General features: G+C 42.1%; 1 protein-coding gene across 1 annotated transcript; it reads left to right on the top strand.

The window, feature by feature from the left end:
• The first annotated feature begins 289 nt into the window (after positions 1-289).
• LOC146634660 (protein NLRC3-like) lies at positions 290-10,831 on the top strand. Its single transcript, XM_085379143.1, has 4 exons — positions 290-744; positions 1,145-1,373; positions 1,515-3,306; positions 10,636-10,831. The coding sequence occupies exons 1-4, from the start codon at positions 742-744 to the stop codon at positions 10,829-10,831; spliced, it is 2,220 nt and encodes a 739-aa protein (XP_085235269.1). The 5' UTR covers positions 290-741.
• The last annotated feature ends 8,090 nt before the right edge of the window (positions 10,832-18,921 follow it).

Raw genomic sequence — 18,921 nt, 5'->3', positions numbered from 1 at the left:
GGAAGTGAACACAGAGACACAATACTAACACAGTACAGAGGGAACACAGAAACCAAAACCTCAGAACTAGAAAATCTTAATCAGAATGAAATTGTAACAAAAGACAATAACAATCAAAACAAAACCACTGAGTCCACAGACTCGGGACATACATCGGCTCAAACTGTGGTCATAAATATTTTGTACTTGTAAATCAGACTGTGTAGTTTTGAACTGAGTTTTGTAACATTGTGAAACAAAATATCTGGAAAGTTCATGTTTTTGCGTTCATTGATTTGTGTGTGTAAAAATGTAAAAATGTAATAAATGTAAGAAACATTAGAACTACTTTTGCTGACACAAAGTTTGGCGAGCACTGCAAGTTGTCCCTTTAAACCAGTCACTGATATAAAGAGAGCACCTTGTTCCAGGGCATCTGAGCATGGAGGGAAAGCTTTATGCAGGAGATGGTAAGAGCTGTTGGGACTAAAGAAACTGAGCAGAAAACTACAGACATCTGGAAACTGAGTTGTTAATTCTCAGTGGGATCAGCAGGACTAGCAAAGCTCCACCATGACAGTCATCTGATTGACTGAACCCATCCAAACATCACTTCATGGACCTTTAGCTTGTGTCTGTGTGTGGACAGACATAACATGAGCTAATTATACATTACTCCTCCACAGAGTGGACCAGCAGAGAGCAGAGGTTTCCACTGGTCAGTCTGCACAGCAACATCAAACACACCTGGACTCTGTGGTTATGGTTTGTAGTACTACGTTTACATTTGTTCTTTTCAGTCACCTCTATGCTGCACTTTGTGGACCAGAGGATTGTCAGTGTGTCCAACATAAATCAGAGTTTGGGCTCCATGATGTCAGTCAGATTGGGGTGACTGTAGCTCAGCAGGGGAGCAGGTCAGCTACTAGTCAGAAGGTTTGTGAATCAAACCCTGGCTGGCAAATGTACTGGGTAACGTACTAAACCCAAGCTGCCCTCTGATGCATCCATCAGAGTGTGAAAGAAAGTATTTAAGCATAGAACAATGTGCTTGGTTGAATGAGGCATGTTGTATAAAATGCTTTGTGTGCACAGAGTATCAAAGAGAGCTATATAAGAACCAGTCCATTTACCACTGGGTAATTCATATAGTCTTCTTTTCCAGCGGCTGGAGGACAACATCACCATGTTTGTGAAGAACGAGCTGAAGAAGATCCAGAAGCTTCTGAGTCCAGATCACCCAGAAACTTTAAAGAGCCAGATGGAGGATGAGGAGATGTTTGAAGGAGAGGATGAAGATGAAAGAAAGAGCTGCAGAGAAGCATTTCTGAAGATCACACTCCACTTCTTGAGGAGACTTAAGCAGCATGAGATGGCTGACCATCTGCAGAGCAGTAAGAGAATTTCTCTAAAGACTGAATATTGATCTTTCCTAATAGCTCAAGAAATGGACCAATAGACATTCATCCTTTCAGGGTACTGAAAGGCTATGATATTTATTATATAATATTTTTTTCTGAATTTCTTACCTTCAGAAATATTTGCTCCACTCTGTAAACGAGAACTTAAAGCCCAACTGAAGAAGAAGTTCCAGTGTGTGTTTGAGGGCATCGCTAAAGCAGGAAGCCCAACCCTCCTGAATCAGATCTACACAGAGCTCTACATCACAGAGGGAGGGACTGCAGAGGTCAATGAGAAACATGAGGTCAGACAGATTGAAACAGCATCCAGGAAACCAGACAGACCAGAAACAACAATCAGACAAGAAGACATCTTTAAAGCCTCACCAGGAAGAGACGAACCAATCAGAACAGTGCTGACAAAGGGAGTGGCTGGCATTGGGAAAACAGTCTTAACACAGAAATACAGCCTGGACTGGGCTGAAGACAAAGCCAACCAGGACATCCAGTTCATATTTCCATTCACTTTCAGAGAGCTGAATGTGCTGAAAGAGGAAAAGTTCAGCTTGGTGGAACTTGTTCATCACTTCTTTAATCAAACTAACGAATCAGGAATCTGCAGGCTTGAAGACTTCCAGGTTGTGTTCATACTTGATGGTCTGGATGAGTGTCGACTTAATTTAGACTTCAACAAAACTAAAATCCTGACTGAAACCAGAAAGTCCACCTCATTGGATGAGCTGCTGACAAACCTCATCAGAGGGAACCTGCTCCCTTCTGCTCGCCTTTGGATAACAACACGACCTGCAGCAGCCAATCAGATCCCTCCTCAGTGTGTCGACATGGTGACAGAGGTCAGAGGGTTCACTGACCCACAGAAGGAGGAGTACTTCAGGAAGAGATTCAGAGATGAGGAGCAGGCCAGCAGGATCATCTCCCACATCAAGAAAGCTCGAAGCCTCCACATCATGTGTCACATCCCAGTCTTCTGCTGGATCACTGCTACAGTTCTGGAGGATGTGCTGGAAACCAGAGAGGGAGGACAGCTGCCCAAGACCCTGACTGAGATGTACATCCACTTCCTGGTGGTTCAGGCCAAAGTCAAGAGGATCAAATATGATGGAGGAGCTGAGACAGATCCACACTGGAGTTCAGAGAGCAGGAAGATGATTGAGTCACTGGGAAAACTGGCTTTTGATCAGCTGCAGAAAGGAAACCTGATCTTCTATGAACCAGACCTGACAGAGTGTGGCATCGATATCAGAGCAGCCTCAGTGTACTCAGGAGTGTTCACACAGATCTTTAAAGAGGAGAAACAACTGTACCAGAACAAGGTGTTCTGCTTTGTTCATCTCAGTGTTCAGGAGTTTCTGGCTGCTCTTCATGTCCACCTGACCTTCATCAACTCTGGACTCAATCTGCTGGAAGAGCAAGAAACAACTTGGAAGGTGTTTCAAACAAGAAAATCTTCAGAGAAATACTTCTACCAGTGTGCTGTGGACAAGGCCTTACAGAGCCCCAATGGACACCTGGACTTGTTCCTTCGTTTTCTCTTGGGTCTGAAGACTAATCAAACTCGTTTGCAAGGCCTGATGACACAAACAGGAAGTAGCTCAAAGAGCAATCAAGAAGCAGTTCAGTACATCAAGAAGAAGCTCAGTGAGAATCTGTCTGCAGAGAAAAGCATCAATCTGTTTCACTGTCTGAATGAACTGAATGATCGTTCTCTACTGGAGGAGATCCAACAGTCCCTGAGTTCAGGACGTCTCTCCACAGATAAACTGTCTCCTGCTCAGTGGTCAGCTCTGGTCTTCATCTTACTGTCATCAGAAAAAGATCTGGACGTGTTTGACCTGAAGAAATACTTTGCTTCAGAGGAGGCTCTTCTGAGGCTGCTGCCAGTGGTCAAAGTCTCTAAAAAAGTTCTGTAAGTTATAAAGTTTTTATTATTTAATTTGGTTGGTATGTTATGGAAAAACACACTGCCATCAACTTCTGTTTTGTTTTTGTCAAAATCACTGTAATATAATCACTGTACCTTTATATACACGTGACTTGTATTAATGCTGCTGCCCTCTTGTGGCTAAAGTGTAATTATGTTCTTGTTATTAGGGAGGATTTGAGAGTAACATGCCAAGTGAGTCAGCACCTTCGCTTTAGCTTAAAAATCCAAATTCTTATGTCATCAGTTATAGTTGCATGTATTCATTATCATAACTTAACCTTTAATATTGATGTCTTAAAATTATTTTGAGTAAACTAATGTTAAGGTTCAAATATTGGGGAAGGAGAGTACAAACAACCATGGTCCAGAACTTGGTCAAACAATTGATTTTAATGAAATACACGCGTGGGAAGACCAGCTCCGTTCGCAGACCGGGCTGATCTCCGACTTAATCAAAGCATAAACAGATATTTTATACCATCAGGGCTTGAATTTAATGACGCCCCCTCATACGTCACAAACAGAATATATGCATACGTCAAATCAAAACCACAATGACTTTTAACACAGTTTAAAAGAACATTATCTCCTATCTTCATGGCAGGTACTTCCTGTCACTGCCGGATGCTCGCTTATCATCGTGACACATCAGCAGCAGTTCTGCGACAAACTGCTCTTTTGCAACCCCGAGCAAAACATGATTAAACTTCCACCTATAAATGATTCTCTTTAACTAAGTGTGTGCCTCGTCCTTAAAGGCTCCTCAAAATAACCTGCACTTAGACTCTGCTTTCGGTTTCAGTTCTGCAAAAGGCACACTCTTCAAACCTGCAACTTCCTGTCAGCCTGCAACTTAGTCTTTCTGAAAGACACACACTGTTTAAACATCTGAATGCAATATCAATTCTGTAGATTATATTATTAATGCAATGGTAATGATGATGATTATTAACAATAGCAGCAAAATATCTCTCCAATCTCAATACTCCCTCTCTCGACCTCTGGAACACCAGAGGTCGCAATACATTGTGTTGGGTCACTCCTCGGCCCACTCAGCTGCTTCCATGTCCATCCATGGCATCATGGACATCGGGGTCACCACTCCCGCTCTGACCCTCTCTAGCTGTCCTCTGGCTCAGCAAATCAGACAACCTCATGTCATCTAAGTGGTCCAGTAATAAACACCAGCTCCCCCTCGAGAACACTCCATGCATAAGATTAGGTTTTTTCTGCGTCCCTCTCTTGTGGTCCATCATGCCTCGGGCCTCCAGGATCCTCACCCCCCTGTGGTCGCCGAGATCTTCTGTAAAGCAAACCAAACACCTTTTCCTGCACCTCCCTAACTTATCATCTTTGGGACTCTTTAATCAAAAGCCTGATCCTAATTATCTTCTTGACTTATTGACTTGTATTTATATATATTCTTCAACATTACTCATCATTTTAAAACTCTTAAAACGCTGCTTTCACGTCCCTGCATGCGTTTCCTGTCGCTTGCCTTATCTAATCATCAACATCCTGTACACAGAACTCTCGCTGCTGCAAGGCCTCCACTCTGACCTAGAATCTCCTTTCACAAGAAAATCATTATAAGCGCCTATTCTACTAAAAGATCCAAAAAACAACCACTTTAATCAATTAAGTTTAAACATATAAGCAATTACTCCTGCATACATTTTATCACAGCTAAACGCTGCCTTGAAACAACTCCTGTGTGTTAACACTAACTTCATTTTAAAACTCACATTTCCTATGTTATAACCTGTTTTTGGTACAGCCTTTTTATTTCATCTTGCTCCTTTGATGTAACAATACCTTCTCATTCTAGTTTATCAGACTTAACCAAAATATATGCTTTCCTTCCTTTGGTCCTTCTCTAAAGCAAGAAACTCCTATTCAGTTCCTCTTTTCTGTCACTTGTTACAGGGCCAGCTCAAGTTCAGTTAAACGCTAAATTAATTTGAGGCCTTTTGCCTGGAATCAATACTGTCATGTGTGTTTATGGACTCTGTGTCTGTAAGCGTGTGCAATCCTTCAATAACTCATATCATCCTCACAGTAGATTGGCTAATCATAGCGCTAGCCAAAGGCTCGTGACCCACAAGAGACGAATTGAGCCACAACTCCCTTAAAGGCACAAAATGCAATATGTATAAAAAGTCATTTCTACGTATAAGCTCTCCCCTTTATCCTAAAAATAAATCTATGTAATATCTGTATGTGTGTCTTCTATTCATTAATGTAATTGTCAGTTATTTTCTCTCTTTATTTTACCTTCTTTTTGTTTACCTCTTTGTTTGTGACGTGGACATCCCTAAACCATCCTGAGTTCCGGCTTCAATTTCAACCCAATTGTACCCTCTATTCTCGCAGTCGAACTCGTCTGGGCTTCACCTTCCCACTGGCCTCTGTGCCCTTCTCTTAGTGTCCTTTGTTGTCTTGTGATCCCCAGCAAACACAGTCTGTTTCTTCTCTGTTTCTTCTCTGTTTCCGTTGCTCTTTTCAGTATTTTCCTTTTAGATTAAATCCCAGCCTGGCAAAATATCCCATTCAGTGTCTTTAAACAGTTATGTCACACTGTTCTTACCAGCCTGCAGTTCACCGTGCATTTTCCATCACGTGCTTTTCTTCCATGCTGCTGCTGGTATCGTCAGTGTAGTTTCAGTTGCACTGTCTTTTGCCTGCTGTTAATTCTTGAAGTCCACGATGTTCTGTCGGTCTTCATCAGGAGATTAACTGTCCTATGAGCTTCTTCTCAGGATCGGGACAAGTGGGAGGTCAAGCTGTAAAATTTTAAGCCAAAATCTGGCCTGTTTTCCTCCCAATTCTGTTAATCAATGATTTTGTACTCAAGATTCTAGGTTGAAAGAAGTCCACCTGTATTGACACACTAAAGCATACAATTAATATCCTTTTCATTTCTTTTCTTAAAACCTCCATTTGCTTCATCTGCCTGGAGTTTAACTCGTATGTTTCTCTCTCTGTGTGCTCACTTGTCACAGTCAGTTCCTTTTATGGGCATGCAAAGTTCCTGTCACACACACCATTTCCTGTCAACCTTGCAGCTGCTCAGAACCATATTTTCTGTTTCTATCTCTCCTGTTTTGTTTTTTTTACAGGCTAATAAAACTCTTGTTTTACTAAGTCTTGATCTAAAACAATTCACCCTTATTTCACGCACACACTTCTAAATATACTAAATTCTTTGCGTTTGTCAGATCGTCTCACACACACACCGCCTTTTCTCTCACACTTCCACTTCTGCACTCACTCTACTATCAACTTTCATAGTGTTATTATTATTTATTATTTTGTACAAATCACACCCAATCACTCAAAACCTGCTACTCACAGCATTCACACACTTAAACTGTGACAAGAGTTGAGGAATATACTCACAACACGCTTTCCTAAGAGTATTTCAGACATGCCTTTCATAATCAGAAAGAGCAAGTCAAAGAAAACAATTGAAACCTCTATTAATTCTCACAGCACACACATAGAATAGAAAAAATAAAACACACCAGCATTTATTGCTGATGAGAGGTTACTCCTAAAAGTAATATGTTAGTCTTAAATATATACAGTGCACTCACTATATTTATATATCAAAACTCAGTCAATTACTATACATTCACTACGGCAACTCAAAACTTTATTTATAGCCCTCTAATGAACATAAATGGCGTCTTAAACACACACTCAACAATGTTTGCAGCAGTATTTGTAAAACCAACTGTGGTTTAAACAGTTCACTGCTGACTAATTTGCATTTTCACACTCACACACACACAGTCTAAAAATAGCTCCAGCACTGCCTCAGACTCCTTTCACACAGAGATCTCTTATTTTATATTACAAAGACGTCTTATATTTACAACCACTGTCACATCTGTCAGCTTTAGCGCCTAAACAATTTCGACAAATTTAAGTTAACGGTCCAACCGATAAAGTCCAACTTTTTTGTGATCAATTAACCAGTATCTGTCCAACAGTTTCTGGCCTCATCTCTAAAATCCCTAACTCAATTTAAAAGCGTCAACCAACCCAAACTTTGCCTGAAGCTCTATTTTTGGCATTTCACAGCCAAGGCTTACCCCGAAGTTTTAAGTTAAAGTTACACGCCCGAAGTCCAACTTCTGCTGGCCAAAAAAGCGCAGACTACCGTTCCAAACGGTAAGGAGACTCTAACTCCTAGTTATTCTGGAGTGCCCCAAGCTCCACAGTGACCAACTGACTATCCCTCTTCGAGGACAATGCCTAAGCGTCCTTGGCATTGGCAAGCGTTACCTCTGAGCACTGCGCTTCCTATCAGTCCAACTGACGTTCTTGAATAATTTATAATACTTTGGAACAACAGTAAAACAGCCAAAAAAGTGTAAGACTGAAGCAGGTCCAACCTTATAACCAATACGGGCTCCACCCCAAACAATAACCAAATTCCCTAATATACTAAAATCACTCAGCAGTCCAACTGCTTTCCACGGTCCAACCGTATTAAATCCTTTAGCGGTCCAACCGCATTCAATCATTTTTAGCAGTCCAACTGCATTAAATCCTCAGTACTGTCATGAGATTCTCATCAAAATCAAAGCAGACATTCCCCAGTAATTTCAGTGAGTAGACTTTAATTTGTAATGTCCAATTTGGCACACTTTGGAAATAATTCAACAGGTAGTGCCTTACCTTTGGATAAGCGGCTTAGAACAACAATGAGAAAAAGAGAGCTGATTATTAGCTCATCAAAACACAAAACAAAATCACAATGAATTATCGGTTAATTTCATTTAAAATAATTCATTAAGTATTTATGTACAATTCAAATTAGTTAATTACATATTTTGTTGGTTTGTTTTCTATTTTAATTATTTTACTGACACATTTAATGAATTATTTAATGATGTATTTATTTAATTCACGTTGCTACTCCTGGCCCTGCATCGCTGTTCATAAATACATTTTATTTGTCAGCTTCACCCATCAAAGTCAGGGGGCGGGGTTAATGCTGATCAAGTCAACACCATTGCTTTGGTCTGGTGGGCGTTCTTTTAGTGGGCTTTTCTCAATACTAAGTAGGCCTACACACCAGGGTTTGGACATGTGTGGACCCAAACTATACTTTTACCCTTTTTTGTGTGTCACCAAATACACTTTAATATTTTCTAGACAAGAATGTAGTGACACAATCTTTAAGCTCTTTTGGCTCCAAACAGAAGTGACAGACTTGAGCAGGGTTCATTTAAAGGCTGACAGAAGTGGAGTGGTGACGGGGAGATGTTTGACAGGACAGTGTTTCAGCCTCCACAGGTTCATGTTGTGCTCCATCAGTCAGTGAAGATGAAGTCAGTGCTGATGAGGCTGTAGAGTGTGTGAGGGATGTGAATGAGGATGATGAAGATCTGATGATAGCAGATAAAAACAGGCTGCAGAGACTTTGAGCCATACAGGGCACACAGTGTGTGTACAGAACAGCTGAAATCATTATGGAGGCCTCACTGGAATATGGAAGCATCACAGTACAGCTTCAGTGAAGCATTAAAGTCTCTGATATGAGATGAGAAATGAAGCAGCCAGAGCTTTTTCATGAGTGGAAACCCACTGTGACTGTGAGCTGCTGCTACAGCCTCCAGATTAGCCAGCAGCTCATCCTGCTCAACATGGACCTGTGGTCAGAGTGTGTGCTGGATAATCCGGCCCAGGATGAGGCCAAACTGACATGGGATGAAATGTCTGTCACATAATTGAGCTTAGTGTAGTTTCATTTCTGCACAATTTAAAAACAACCAAAACTTTGTTCTGTCTTTTCTGTGTTATACTGTAGACTTTCTTTGATACTGTGTCCAAAAGGAGCAGCTTTTACTTTGAAGGGGAGGCGTCTCTGTTTCCTCTTCAGGTTGGATGATGGAAGCAAATTAGTAGCTGTGTCCCAAAACGTCGGCTGCATCCTCCAGAGGCTGCATTTGAAGGCCGATTACGTCACAGCCAGGCGATGAAGGCTGTCCGTATTTGTCGACTCCTTCAAATGTGCCCGACAAATGCGTCCTTCATTTCCCCGAATTTGAAGGATTCGTCGGGTGTGTCCTTCGTGGCCCACCATATCCCAGAATTCATATCCCAGCCAAATTTCAGCTGCCAACAATGGCGGCTGCTACTAAGTTTTCAAATTACTCTTATTAATCTTTCTGGGTCACAAAGTAAACTTTTAACATATTTTCAGGCGAGAAAGTAGCTGTGTAAACTTCAAATATCTGCTTGGTTTATCAAGACATCGCATATTTGCAAAAGTGTGCCGACGTTTTCGGAGACGTCTGTTCCCCACCCGCTCGCTAGCAAGCCGGGGGGTTCAATGGTCACTCCAGCCGGCGAGAGCAGCGGACGCCCGGCTTCATCGTTTTCAGACCCCGCTCTTTCGCTACTCAGGTTAAACATGATATATAAGTCACTCGGATAACTTAAAAATGTAATTGTTTGCCTTTTTTCTGTGTTTTATTTGTTCCGGAGTAAATTGGTTTGGCTGAGATCAAAGTTCCTCCGGGATTTTCACACAGCTGAATAAACGTTAAACAGGAAACTGATTAAACAGAAGTGTGAGACGGTCGAGAATTTACGCCAGTGTCCTGTTATATTTTAGATAGCAAGGAGCAGACGGCCGAGTTTATTAAACTCCACAAAGACAGCGGTGACGCAAATCTGAAGGCTAGACCGTCCCATTTCACAGCCTCGCACTTCCAGCCTTTTCGGTCTTTGAAGGACCCGGCCCACGTAGACCGCGAATACCGGGTCCTCCGAAGGATGCAGCCGACGTTTTGGGACACAGCTAGTGTGTGATGTTCTTTCAGTGTTGCACTTTGTAGACGCTCCCTGAGCACTGGTCTCACAGCCAGCTGCACATAGAGACCAGTGTTGTTAGTCCAGGTCAGAAGATGACTTGTTGGAATGAAAATGAGCTTGTAGTTTGTCTGCTTTAATAATGTGACTGGAAAAAGGTGTTGGACTTCAAATATGTCCATTTCTTTCACACTTCACCTTTAAAAGTGAAGCCTTGTGGTTCCTGGAAGGAAAAACACGACTTTTTCAAGTCTTTGTCCTGTTTTTATGATAAATGTACGACTTTAATGTGAAACATTCAGAGTTTTTTCTCTTGTTGTGTTTGTTTGAAGCTGCTTCCTGTTTGCTTCAGCTGTTTGGAGTTTCCATTTTCTAAACTTCTACATTCTGAACCTTCTTCAGCTCTGAACAGATGATGAAACACTGAATGATTTCAAGCTCACACTTTGTCTAATAAACTTACATCTTTCATTCTTTATACAGATTGATGGACTGTGGTTTGTCAGAGATCAGCTGTGATTATCTGGCAGCAGCACTGAAGTCCAACCCCTCCCATCTGAGACAGCTGGACCTGAGTAACAACTACAAGCTGCAGGATTCAGGAGTGAAGCATCTGTGTGGTTTCCTGGAGAGTCCAGGATGTGGACTTGAAACTCTGAGGTCAGTCAGCATGTTTTAGTTGTGCTGAGATGAATATGATGTGAAAGTTGTGCTGACACTAAACTGCAGACATCAGGCTGATATTATACTGATCCACACTGAGGATCTTCATGGTAAAGTCTGTTTTCTTCTTCTCTGGTTTAGTCCATTGACTGCAGCAGAACAATGTTCACATTTCAAACAGTGAGACTCAACGTATGGCCCGCAGCCCACACGCGGCCTGCCCAGCTTTCCTGATTCAGAGAGAGGGGACCCTGATTAACTGTGTAGTGTTCTTCCTCACAGTTCTAAGTATCAGACACAACAATGAATAATCCACAGCTGACTGTCTTTAGCAGGTCAAAGGTCACGGCACACAGCAGACAGTGGGAAATATTATAACTCTGATCATTTATCAGCACATATCCATATGTATAAAAACAAAGCTGACACTGTGAGACTTGATCAGAGGTGTGATCATCACAGCAGAGGCCTTTGTGTCAAAGTCACTGAGGATCAAACAGAAACACATGAAGCAGATTTTCCTGTTCTGGCTTTTTATAGCAGATAACCTTCAAAATATTCTGCAGTCCATCAAAAACTGAAGCAAACCATGAATCAACATGTGAACATGAGCTGATGCTGCTGAAGTGAAGCAAAGTTACAGAGGTTTGATTACAGACACAGCTGAGAGTTTGTAATCTGTCATCATTTTAAAAGGTTTACATTTCTTCAGTATATCCACATTTGCAGCTGGTACCTCAACCTCCACTTGTCCAACACAACTGCTGTCCACTGCCTCCATGACATTGTGATTTTGCTGTTGGTCTTCTGTCAGATCTTCATCAATCACTTCTGCACGGGGCACACCTTCAGACTCTGCAGCTGCATAACGAAAGCCTGTAAGATAAAATTAGACATAAGGTAAATGTACACCAATATTCCAATGACAGGTGTGTGATTCATCTGGAAGTTATGTGCGGATTAGTGTACAGTGATAGCAATTTAGTATGTTTTTAGAGGGGGGGGGGTTGTTTACCTCCGATGGGTGCTCTTTTTCGCTTCCGTTGCGTACGCCTTGAGTGCCGGTCCGAGTCTGATACAGGTATGTCGTCATGCCCCATGTGCAGTGTTGGTTCCCAGTCTGGATTTGTTACATCCATTTCATATGCTGGTTTGCCTGCAATAATGCCAAATCATAAGCTACTCAGTCGACATGATGTGGTTCTGCAGCATCACACATTAGCATGTTTTATCTCATTATCTATGATCGCAGCACGTTGAAAATAACACTAAAAGCCTTTCAAGAGTGATATGAATTAATTTAGAACTCACCGGAAAGAAAATGCCGTGAGCAAACCAACAAAAAGCTGGGGATTGCAGAGAACTCGATATCCGCTCGTCTCACCGCTGCAATCCAAGCCTGACGTCTTTGTTTAGTAATATCGGATACATGGGATCCCTCACGTTGCCTCCAGGACGGAAAACGATGAAAAGAGAGCCCGTTATCCAGCTTCTTGCCTTCACGATCGTGTGATCTAACGTTGCAACTGACAACACAACACGTACGATCCATAGCTGAAATGGTATCCTTTGGCTGGCCTACTGTCATGGCGGAAGGGGGCATGGCCCATCTCCCGTGACATCACGCTCCAAAGCCCTATAGGTGGGAAAATGTACCATGTCGACCAATCAAAAATGATATGGAAACATGACATTTGGTTGTTTAGCAAAAGGGGGAAGTTTTAGGAGTGACCGGCAAGAGAGAGCGAGTGAGCGAAAGAGAGAGAGAGTTTTGATACGTGAGAGATTTGTGACGTTTACCGTGTTTGGTCTCAAGTTAGTTTGTTGTCTTGTGTATTTAGTGTGTAGCTGTTGTTTTGTTTTGTGTGTCAGTTCTACTAGTGATCGTCACAGTTGCTGCCTTAAAGCCAACAAAGGCAGATTGCAGTGTAAACGCTGAGTGACACACCTGCTGTCAGACCTGCAGGTTTATCCCTGTGCTGTTCTCATATGTGTTAGAGTGACACAAACTATTGTTTGACACCTGATTGTTCTGTAAATAGTTTGAAATGATTATATGAAAAACGTCTGAGCCTTGGCTGCATTTTTTGGTAAATAGTACCATATAACTTTGTTGTTTGCAAAACGTGTGCGTATTTTTAAAAATGTACAATCTCTATTTGCATTTCAAGTTATGAAGATGATTCGTTAAACATGTGTGTGGTTTTTACAGTCAAAATATCACTTTCTACTTGTATTTTAAATTTTGTCTGAATTTAGATAAATTGTGCTGATACAGTTGGTCAAAATGAGAAAATAACAGATTGGCAAGATAAACTGTTTTTAAAGGTAAAATATAGAGGCCACATCAAAAGTAGTCAAGAAGGGTTAAAGGCTAAAAGCAAAGTTGTCACCAAGTACTGTTTATATTTGTGTGTATTGCTGCAGCTTTTTTGAGTATTAATTTGGTGCCTTTGTGTGAAATAATGGTATTGTGAGTGATCCATATAGTCACAAAGAATAGCCACTTGTTTCTGTGCTACCAAAGTTCCCCGGCTTTCATTCAAAATGTGTTTATCGTCAGCACCTGCACATTAAACTACTTAAACATTATAAATGTCTTCAAGCTCACACTGAGGCCTGTGGGGTACTATCAGCCACTGAGACAGTACACACATTTATATGTGTTTGTATATGAATATTTCATACTTTAAGACTGCCTGTTTATTTAAGGGAGATGAAGAAATACATTGGAATTGTACAAAATAATATCATGGATGATAAATTAAATAGATTTTAAGTAGATGCTTGTGCATTCTTAAAGTCTTATATGTTGAACTGAACTATGTGATCTGTTCAAAGCCTTAATCTTAATTTGAAGTGAAATGTGCATTTTGAGTTTATACACTATGTATATAAGGCGACCATTTCCTTTTGCAGTATTTTTGTGTGGTGTACTTTTCTATGTCTTAACAAAAGGGGAACAAAGGTGTTTAAGTTCACCTAGGATGATGTGTTTTAATTTTCACATGGTCTTGCTTGAATTTGACCCTGACAAAGGCGTATGAACTCTGTCAGCTGTTTGGAGTTTCCATTTTCTAAACTTCTACATTCTGAACCTTCTTCAGCTCTGAACAGATGATGAAACACTGAATGATTTCAAGCTCACACTTTGTCTAATAAACTTACATCTTTCATTCTTTATACAGATTGAGGGGCTGTGGTTTGTCAGAGATCAGCTGTGATTATCTGGCAGCAGCACTGAAGTCCAACCCCTCCCATCTGAGACAGCTGGAGCTGAGCTGGAACAACAAGCTGCAGGATTCAGGAGTGAAGCATCTGTGTGGTTTCCTGGAGAGTCCAGGATGTGGACTTGAAACTCTGAGGTCAGTCAGCATGTTTTAGTTGTGCTGAGATGAATATGATGTGAAAGTTGTGCTGACACTAAACTGCAGACATCAGGCTGATATTATACTGATCCACACTGAGGATCTTCATGGTAAAGTCTGTTTTCTTCTTCTCTGGTTTAGTCCATTGACTGCAGCAGAACAATGTTCACATTTCAAACCTTCAAAGAAGAAGAAAAATCCTCCACTGGATAATTCACTGTGAAACTCTCCAACTCTTCATTCCACCTTAAAGTCTGTCTGACACTGAAATCCAAAGCAAAATGTGTGTTTGCTTTACAGACAGCAGTCCAACACAAACATACACACATCATCCAAAACACAGTCCAACATCCAAATCTCCTCCACTGCCAGCATGAATGATGGGAAAGAGAAGGAGGAACACTCTGACATTCAGGGTTAGAATGAGTTTCATGAAGCAGACTGTGAAGATCAAAGCTGCATTAGAAAGCTTACATGAATGAATGAGTGGACAGAAGTGGACAGAGATCATCTGAAGCACTTCAAAGGCTTTAAATCAGCACATTTCTCTTTATTCTTTATCAACTCTGTTAGTTTCTCTCAGTTTTCTGTGGAATGAAGCTAACAGCAGGCTAATAAGATGCTGACCAATAGGTTTCTATTAAAGGTTGTAATTTGTATATGAAAAAGTGCTTTGGCTCAGCAGGGATCAGCTTACAGGTAGAATACAGCTGCTGGATGGGATTAGCATGTCATAGCTATCTACCAAACTGCTAACTGGGGGATTTCAGGCCATCTATGGATCATTTTTGCTAACTGTTTATTCAGCTTAGGCTCACAGGGCTGCAGCCTGTGCCCTAGCTGTCATAGGGCAAGAGGCGTGGTCCACCTGCACAGGTGAGCAGTCCATCACAGGGCCAACAGAGAGAGACAGAGAAGCACTCTCTCACATCCACACCTACAGCCAATTTAGAAGCACCAATGAACCTAAGCAGCATTTCATTGGACTGTGGGAGAACATCCAACCTCCACAGAAAGGCCAACAAGCTTCAACCTACAACCTTCTTGCTTTAAGGCACTAGTGCCAACCACTTTTCCCCATTTCAGCCCAAATCCTGCATCTTCCTGTTTCTGACTCCAGGCCAGCTCCACTAACACTTTCTCATCAGACACTGCCACCTAGTGGAGGAAGTCTTAGTTCCACTTGAAGCTTCAGATTACAGTTAGTTCCTTTACAAAGAGGTGGAGGTGGTGGGGCCACAGCACCATCATCACTGAGTGCCATAGGACACTTAACCTTTGTTTCCATGTGCTGGGAACTTCCTGTTGTTCCAAGGAGGACTGGAAAATGTGTGAAAATCTCCCAGTCAGTTCCTCACAGCACACTTCAATCATTTCCCTCCCACAGCATCAGGACCAGGGCTTTTTCTCTCTTTGGTCCCACTAAGAGATTTCCACACAAACACCTCATCAGTGGGACTCTCAGAGCTACCAGCCCTTTGCTACAATCACAAAGCTCTTCATTGAAATCAATGATATCAAAGCTGGAATCCAATGAGTCCAAGTCTTCTGCTGATTCAGCATCACATTCATCTTTGCTCCTTGTTCTGCATCCCCACCATGGACTTCATTCCTTTCCAAGCCAGCCTTGAGTGTCCTTTATTCAGCTCATCCTCTGCTTTACTTTTACACCTGATTTTAGCTGCTTTATCTCTCTTTCAACAAGTTTCTGTGCCTCAATCTTTTTCTTCTCTCCCTCATAACAAGACAGCTTCTTCTGCCTGAGAACATGTTGGAGTGATTTACTAATCCAGGGCTGCTTATTGGGGAAAATACTTCCTGTTTCCAAAGTAATCCCCATTTTTCCCAGAAAGAGATGTAAGTAGAAATCGATGATCTAAGTGAGAACATGAGCCTTTAAAAAGTCCCAGTGGGTGCAGTCAAAGCAGTCCCTCAGTCCCAGTATAGAGTCTTTGGTCCAGACTGGAACAACTGTGTGCCCAGTTTGAGCTCTCTTCAGTCCTGTGACCTGACAGACCCAGAGGGGCCATCACATCACATTTAGAAGCTCCCCTAATGGAGCCACAACACATGTCCAACACTTAGTCTGTCTTGTTGGACCAACTGGAAGAAATGATTCAAGGACTTAGTCACAGAACAAAGATTCAAATCTCCAAAATCCAACTGGCTGCATCAGGACATATAGTCTGAAACTCTGCACAGTTTCCTGTTTGAAGCTGCTTCCTGTTGGCTTCAGCTGTTTGGAGTTTCCATTTTCTAAACTTCTACATTCTGAACCTTCTTCAGCTCTGAACAGATGATGAAACACTGAATGATTTCAAGCACTTTGTCTAATAAACTTACATCTTTCATTCTTTATACAGATTGATGAGCTGTGGTTTGTCAAAGATCAGCTGTGATTATCTGGCAGCAGCACTGAAGTCCAACCCCTCCCATCTGAGACAGCTGGACCTGAGAGGAAACAACCTGAAGGATCCAGATGTGAAGCAGCTGTCTGATCTTCAGCAGAGTCCAGACTACAGACTGAAGACTCTGCTGTAAGTAGAGTGATGGAGTGAGTGGGTGGTGCTGTCAGCAGTATTGTACTAAACACAGTCAGTATGAAACAAAGATCCAGTGTTTCCTGTAAAGCTGCAGCTTCTCAGTGAAGCTGTGAGAGGAGAACGGTGACAGGCTTCAGGATTGGACACAAACACTTCCTGTTTCTGACCTTTATGGTCACCATAGTAACGGCTGACACGCTCTGATCAAACGCTGTCAACAGCCAATCAGCTCTCTGAACAAAGCAGCACGCAGACCAATGACTGCATTCATTTCCAAGTTTAAAGCAGTGAAGAACACAGTCTGTAGGTGAGGAAGAATTTAGTGAGAGCAGATGTTTGGATGGAATTCCTCCAGTTAACAGCTGGAACCGTCCATCTGGATTGTTGGGCTTGTTGTTGGGGTTCCTACAGAGCTCAGAGTGGACACACCAAGGTTCTTCTAATGAATGAAAGTCCAAACTCAAACTAGGAGGGAAAAACATTTTCATCAACTTCAATAAAAATCCAAAGATTAGAAAAAGTGAAGCAACAATGAGTCCTAGTACAGTCCCAGCACTGAAGTCCCTGCTGCTCTTTATACTGGATGTGCTGCATCACTGACTGACAGCTGATGAAGAGTCTCTGGAAACACTCGTTTATCTCCTCTGCTCTTCCTTCTTCTCTCTGCAGGTGGAGGCCATGATGGTAAACAGGACGGTGTGTGTGCTGAGAGAGGAGGAGCTGTGTCCTGATGATCCAGAGAGGTTGAAGCAGCAGCAGCTTGTGTGTAGAGACGCTCTGACTGGGCCATGTTACTGGGAGGTGGAGAGGAGAGCTTCATCCAGCAGTGACTGACAGAGGAATGAGAAGAAGTGCAGATGACTGTCAGTGCTGCAGAGTGAACTGCTCTGAGAACAGCTCCACTGTCAGACACAATGTAGAGTCCAGCATCATCCCTGTGTGTCCCTCTGGATCTGACAGAGGATCATCAGTGTATCTGGACTGCTCTGCTGCTGCTCTGTCCTTCTACAGTCTCTGCACAGTCTCTGTCTGACTCTGGCTTCAGACCCTCCTGGATCAAACTCACCTGGAAAGACTTTCAAACATCACTCAATAGATTTGAATACAGAATATATTTGATATATACTGTAGATGTACTGTAGAGTTGCAGTTTGTCACTTGTAAATACAGTCTGTGAGCAGCTATGAGCTGAAAGATCTTTCTAGAAACACGAAATGTTTTCACTCTTCTGTTGCTTTTTCATATATTTCCACAACATTAATATTGATCCCACCTGTCTCACCTGTTTCATGCTTTTATACATAATAACAGGACACGTGTGATCTGAGCGCTGCTGTGGTTGCTGTGCTGCACGTCTTCATTTAGATAACAGAGACATCTAGTGGTTCAGAGGGAGAACTGCAGGAGGTGGAGCTGTGTTTTAGCATGGAAAACTTTTTATCTTTTAGGCGCAGATACAAATATGACAAGTATCAGTGTGAGATACAAAAGGTCACATCAGTCAGCAGAGGGAACAGTGATCACACAGCAATGTAAGAATAGAAACATAACAGTGAATCTGGACATGTATACAGATGGAAGCAAACAAACAGGATGTAACACTACATTAAAGCCACAAATGAGAAGAAAACAAACACAAAGGAAAATATATTTGATCTCAGGAATCCAAATCAGATGCTTTAGAGCAGGGGTCGGCAACCCTGGGCACGCGTGTCACAGCTGGCAAGCGAAGGGTTAACTGATGGCACGACCACAGCTGGACTGGCCATCGGGCATACCGATGATGATTTTTCGTTTTTCTGGGCCAATGATGTTTTTTTATGATTTTTTTTTTGTAACGGTATAAACGATGGAAGGTGGTGGATTGGCCGGATGCTGGTCGATGTGTAGAAATAACTCAGTTGTTTGGTGGTGGCTATGGCGGAGCTTCCACAGAGGCAGCAGGTGGATGAGGGAAAGGGGAGGCAGGAGGAGCAGAGACCCGAGGCGGCCGCCGGTCCGAGTGTTGGCCCCCTTGAACTTTCCCACATTTTGTCACATTACAGCACAAACATGAATCAGTTTTATTGGAATTCCACGTGAAAGACCAACACAAAGTGGAACGGAAATCATACATGATTCCAAACATTTTTTACAAATAAATAACTGCAAAGTGGGGTGTGCGTAATTATTCTGTCATGGAAAAACACACTGCC

The sequence above is a fragment of the Diplotaxodon limnothrissa genome, linkage group LG3 (assembly GCF_057381915.1).
Source record: "Diplotaxodon limnothrissa isolate DT_005_m linkage group LG3, D_limnothrissa_male_GT1.1, whole genome shotgun sequence".
Taxonomy (NCBI): domain Eukaryota; kingdom Metazoa; phylum Chordata; class Actinopteri; order Cichliformes; family Cichlidae; genus Diplotaxodon; species Diplotaxodon limnothrissa.
This window is presented reverse-complemented; position numbering and strand designations above follow the sequence as displayed.